The sequence below is a fragment of the Rissa tridactyla genome, unplaced genomic scaffold (assembly GCF_028500815.1).
Source record: "Rissa tridactyla isolate bRisTri1 unplaced genomic scaffold, bRisTri1.patW.cur.20221130 scaffold_29, whole genome shotgun sequence".
In the NCBI taxonomy this organism is placed as follows: domain Eukaryota; kingdom Metazoa; phylum Chordata; class Aves; order Charadriiformes; family Laridae; genus Rissa; species Rissa tridactyla.
This window is the reverse complement of record NW_026529507.1, coordinates 1,394,605-1,400,530: the sequence shown is the minus strand read 5'-3', so window position 1 is coordinate 1,400,530 and position 5,926 is coordinate 1,394,605. Positions and strand designations below refer to the sequence as shown.

The 5,926-nt window shown below is 53.2% G+C and overlaps 1 protein-coding gene across 1 annotated transcript; it reads left to right on the top strand.

The window, feature by feature from the left end:
* Positions 1 to 4,535: 4,535 nt before the first annotated feature.
* Positions 4,536 to 4,835, top strand: LOC128903349 (olfactory receptor 14I1-like; the record flags this gene model as incomplete). Its single annotated transcript, XM_054187367.1, has 1 exon — positions 4,536 to 4,835. A coding segment is annotated over exon 1 (300 nt), but the record flags the coding sequence as incomplete, so codon positions are not given.
* Positions 4,836 to 5,926: the final 1,091 nt, after the last annotated feature.

Here is a 5,926-nt window from a genome sequence, read left to right as displayed (position 1 = left end):
TGAGACAAAGCTCTCTGTTCGGCCAGGCCAGTCTTCTTCCCCACCAGCTTGTGTTTAGGCACATGGGGATGGCCGGATCCTGCGCCTTTAAAAGTTCCTTCTTGAAAAACGTCCTGCCTTCCTGGACTTCTTTTGCCCTTCAGGACTGCCTCCCAGGGGACTCTGTCAACCAGGCCTCTCAAAAGGGCAAACTAAGATAACCAGGTCCGAAGCCCAGAGAGTTATTGCCATTAGGCACCTCCTGATGGTGGAGGGAGGGGAAGCCCAAAAGAAGGAACTCCGTGACACTGGTATGGTTCAATAGTTTGCATCCAAGCTGCAGTGTTCAAGGGCAGATGGTCAGTGGAGGAAACAATGCTTCAGGAGGTAAAAAGAAGATGAGACAGAGCGAAAGAGTGTAGAAGGACGAGAAAAGAGGTTCATGGGGACATTCGGGCACAGGCTGGAAGGAAAACAGAATGGAGAGGAGAATCATCTGAGAGCAAGAAGACATCCTTTGATGTACAAAGAACAAAGTTATTAAGGGAGTGAGAGTAGGACTTCACTAGAAACAGTAGGTAAGTTATTGCACATGCGCTCTTTACCCAAGAGTCTCTTTACAGTAAATGGAGACCACAATTGGTGTTTCTCAATCTAGTCTTTTTCCTCTAGTTCTTCCTCTAGTCTTATTTAAATACATCATTTAGGATACGCTAAAAGGAATTCTATTGGAAGAGAAAACACCTCAGAAAGTGGAGAAAGTGGCATGGAGAGAGTGACAAATGAGGAGACGTGGGAAGTAAAGGTAAGCAAGACAGGGAGGAGGGAAAGGTCCTCAGTCACTGACCACTTTCTCGCTGAAAACCAGTTTTGGTAAATCATTCTGGCTGTGAGGGGGAAAAACAAAAGAAGATTTTAAAAGCAACACAAAAGAGGGGAAGGACCAAAAGGGAAAAGCTATGGGCTTGCTTCTTTCAGGAGCCTCACCTTTACCTTCCCGTCCCTGACTGTTACAGCCCTGACCAGCTCTTCCCTGTTTGTAAGGAGGAAGTCCCACAGGGCACTTCACCTCATGGCATCACAGTCACCCTTGTAAGGAAGACATCCCCAATGAGCTCCAAACCCCTCCTGGGTGGTTTGCACCTCACTCTCTTGCCCCTTCAGCAAATGCTGGGATAGTTTAGGTCGGCCATGAGGACCAGGGCCTGCAAACATGAGGTTTCTTCCAGGTGTCTGAAGAAGGCCTCATCTGCTTCCTCTTCCTGGTCAGGGGATCCATAGCAGACATCCACCCACCACAGCGGTGCCCATGTCCTGCCCTCTCGTGCTGGCCCTTCAGCTCTCAGTTGACTCATCACCTCCCCCCAGGCAGAGCCCCACGTGTTCCTGCTGCTCTCTCCCAGAAAGGGCAACTTCCCCTCTGGGTCCAGACCTATGGCTTGACCAGTACCAGACCCACAGTTTCTCTAGGAAGGAGTATTTGTAGTGCCCTGCAACTCCTCATGCTGTTCTCTTGTGAGAGACACCCCAGTCAAGATGAGCCAGCTGCGTGCAAACATTAAAAGCTGAGTAAATGGTGCTTCAGTCCACCGGGACCTTGAGAAACTCTGGGATTCGGACAGTGGAAGTCCCTTGAAGTTTTACAGGGAGAAGTGGTCAGTCCTGCCTTGGTGGGTGCTGGGGGGAAAGGGGGAGAATAAGCCCATACATCAGCACAGGCTGGGACCTGACGGGCTGAGCAGAGACTCTGAGGAGAAGGGCCTGGGCACTACGAGGGATGCCCTACGAGCCCGTAGAGTAGGGACACTATGAACAAGGCCAGCTGCATATGGGGCTGCATTAGGAGGAGCGTGGGCCACCCAGAGAACCTGAGTTCTCATCCCCCTCAACTCAGCACCGGTGTGGCCCCACACATGTGGCTGTGTCCCAGTGTGTCGCTCCCCATTTCTGAGAAGTAGTGATGAACTAGAGAGTGCTGAGTGGAGGTCTGCCAAGGTGGGGTTCGGGACCTCGTGCACGTGACCTGTGTGGGGTGGCTGAGGGATGTGCAGTTCCTTGGCCCAGCACTGTGGGGGCTCCAGGCAGTATTGCAGTAACCTGAGAGCGCTTGAAGGCTGCTTTCAGAGATGATGGGCCTTTCCTTTCTCGTAAGGTACAGCATGAGAAAGAAATAGCGATGCAACGTGCAGCTGAGGAGGTCCAGACTGCACATGAGGAAAAAGAAATGTCACTCCAAGGGCAGTGCTGTGGTGTAACAAGTCACCCAGAGGGAGACGGGATCAGCCCATGGCTTTGTGTTTCAAAGAACAGCCAGGGAGGACGGAGAGACATCAGTAAAGGAAGGAAGATGCTGAGGTGAGAGCAAGGTGTGGTAGCAGGGTGGAGGTCTACAGCCTGCAGAGAAAGAGGTGCAGGTGTGGGACACTGTAGGACAGCCTGTGGTGGAGCTGATAGAGGGATGAAGAAAGCCTGAAACGCACCAACAGGGATGAGCTCTTTCTGCCCTCGGCTGTTGTCTCTGCCACCGATGCCTGTGAGGAAGCACTTTATCCTGACAGCATTAGTGTCTCATTGCCTCCCCTTCCCCACCCAAGAGCCTGGGAGCTGTTGTTGCATAGTCCTACCGTTGAGCATCCCCACATCTCACTGCCCCAGGAAGAGCCCTGAGTTACTTTTGAGGGACAGGATCTCCCTTTCCAAGGGCTGGGGGTCACGGCTTGGCCCTTTGGCTGAATGGAACCCATCCAGGTTTACTCCGAATGTGTTCCACCTGGACATTCCCTTTGCCTATCTGTCATCTCTGCCTCCAGTTGACTGCTCTAACCAGCCACTGGGGAGGCTTTGTCAGTAATGGTCCTCAGTGGGACCCATTAACGCTCCAGGGAACTTTGGGTTTTGAATCTGACATTAAAAGGCCTTTGGCTGGTCCTCTGCGTCTGAGCTGGGCTGGGCTCCTGGCATGGAGGGAGCTGATGGCAAGCGGGCAGCGCTGCAGAGAGACAGCTCTGCCCAGGAGCAGCTCCTCTGCCAAGCGCAGCAGGGCTGAGGGCACTGCCTGCAGGCAGCGAGGGCAGAGGAGGGAGGCAGAAAAAGGTTTAAAGGCAGTCAGGAGTGGGAGGATGCTGAGTGCTCAAGAGGGGAGAAGTCTTTGCGGTCCTTGACACAGTAAGTCTCTGGGTGCAGGGCAATGCAGCTGCAGTTCGTGAAGGGATCTCCTAAAGCTGGCATAACCCACAGCCTGTGGGCTCTCTGTCTTCTACAGAGGAGGAGGACGTGCTCAGAGCAGGGCTTCCCTGCTGCACCATCAGAGGGACAGGGCATGACAGGGACAGGGGCGGCTGCAGGGGTGTGAAGGTGGGTGTGCAGCCAGGGGTGGCCACGGTTGTCCCTCAGAGCAGGGTCCCTGTGCTGCAGGGATCTGTTTGCCGGGGCAGGGACTCTGCCGCCTGCCAGGGTCAGCTCTCAGCCTGCCTGGGGAGCTCCCCATGGCACTGCGGGGAGAAGCTGTGGGTAAGAGGAGTGACCTCTGCCAGGGCAGGGTCCTTCTTTTGTGAGAAGGTGCTGCATGGGCCAGGGCAGCTCACAGCTCCACATCACACCAGGACATTGGCAGAGGCAGCATTTCAAGAGCAATGGTCAAGGCAGTGCCTATCCTAGAGCTGAAGATCTTTCCAGGATTTGTGATCTCAGCTTGCTTCTAAGGGAAAGGAGAAAGGGGCTCTAAAGGTTAAGACTGAGCCTCCTGACCTGTTGCACTGAGGGATCAGCAGATCTGCCAAAAGCCTCGTAAGTGCCTTCCCCCACTCCTCTACCTACAGACAGCACCGGCATCACCTTTGCTTGCGGCATCAGTGCTTATCTGAACTACTCCTTAGGACCTGCTGACAGGGAGGTGCCTCTGAGCAGTGCCCTTCTGCCAGGAGGTGCCTGCAGGGCAGAGCTGAGCACAGAGCGGGTGGGATGGGGTCTGTGAGCACTGGCAGGGAGGAGACTTGGAGACAGAGAAACAGCTCCCAGCAGGGACAACTCCAGGCAGCAGAGAGCCAGGCCACCCCTCTGCATCACTCTCTGCTCAGCTGCACAGGGAGAGAGGGAAGAGTTTGGAGAAATGGACTTTGAAACTGGACTCTTCTGAGCTCAGAAAACTCCCGTTTCTTCTTCAAGAAGGTTTCTAGTGAGAACATCCTCTAACAGAGAGACGTGTAAGCAGAGGGCACCTGTGTGGTGACCAGCAGGTCACTCATGGGCAGACCGGCTCTCCTGACTCTGCATTAGGGCACAGGGAGCCCATTTGTTGCTCAGGGCTCACCAGTGGTCAGGCTGAGAGCAATGGGAAAGATGAGGATTTCTGCCCCTTCAGAGCAAGTGCCCTCACTCAGCAGCAAAAACCTGAGCTCACAAAAAAGATGAGTGGAGCTCCCTCAAAGAGAAGTAATTCTGAGGGGGTGTTGGGGGAACTAGCTTAGGATTGACTCAAGAAGTCAGCTGTAACTTGTCAATGTCTTTCATTGTCAATGTCTCCTCTTTCAATGGTCAGCCATGCCCAGAGGCACCAAATGTCCAACAGCAGCTCCATCACCCAGTTCCTCCTCCTGGCATTTGCAGACACATGGGAGTTGCAGCTCTTGCACTTCAGGCTCTTCCTGGGCATCTACCTGGCTGCCCTCCTGGGCAACGGCCTCATCATCACCACCATTGCCTGTGACCACCGCCTCCACACCCCCATGTACTTCTTCCTCTTCAACCTCGCCCTCCTCGACCTGGGCTCCATCTCCACCACTGTACCCAAAGCCATGGCCAATTCTCTCTCGGACACCAGGGCCATCTCCTATGCTGGATGTGCTGCACAGGTTTTTCTCTTGCCTTTTCTGATGGTAGCAGAGTATTGTCTTCTCACCATTATGGCCTACGACCGCTACGTTGCCATCTGCAAATCCCTGCACTACAGGACCCTCCTGGGCAGCAGAGCTTGTGTCCACATGGCAGCAGCTGCCTGGGGCAGTGGGTTTCTCTATGCTCTCCTGCACACGGCCAATATATTTTCCCTACCCCCCTGCCAGGGCAATGCCCTGGACCAGTTCTTCTGTGAAATCCCCCAGATCCTCAAGCTCTCCTGCTCACACTCCTACCTCAGGGAAGTTGGGCTTCTTGTGGTCAGTGCCTGTTTAGGCTTTGGTTGTTTTGTGTTCATCGTGCTGTCCTACGTGCAGATCTTCAGGGCCGTTCTGAGGATCCCCTCTGAGCAGGGACGGCACAAAGCCTTTTCCACGTGCCTCCCTCACCTGGCCGTCGTCTCCCTGTTTCTCAGCACCGCCGTGTTTGCCTACCTGAAGCCCCCCTCCATCTCCTCCCCAGTTCTCGACCTGGTGGTGGCTGTGCTGTACTCAGTGTTGCCTCCAGCACTGAACCCCCTCATCTACAGCATGAGGAACCAGGAGCTCAAGGAGGCCATTAGGTATCTGATTTCATGGATTTTTTTCAAGAGGGAGAAATGTTCCACCTCTCTCCACAAATGACTCCCGCACTATTTGATTCCATCTGCTTTTTTGTGTGTTTTGTTATTGGCTTTGTGTTTTTAATGATTACATTTCTCATCATTGCTGTTGATATTGTCATTTATGGTTTTTATGCTCCTACACAAAGGTTTCACTTGTGTCACTACACCTGAGACATTTACGTCTTAGTTTCACCTGGTTCCCTTCTAAAAATGTATTTCACAGTGGCTCAGAGCTGGCCTCTTTCACAGAGTCTCCGTTAACAAAGCAAGATCTCCCTGGTGCAGTGCTTTAATGCTGGGGTCTTTCTCCAAACATGCCTGAGGAAATTCACCCCTGAAGGTCTTCTTCCTCCATGTGTCCAGGAATAAAAAGCTGACTGTCCGTTTGTAACATTTTAGAGATATTGGACTGGATTTAGGAGTCACCAGTCGGTGTCTGGTGAGAGGTAA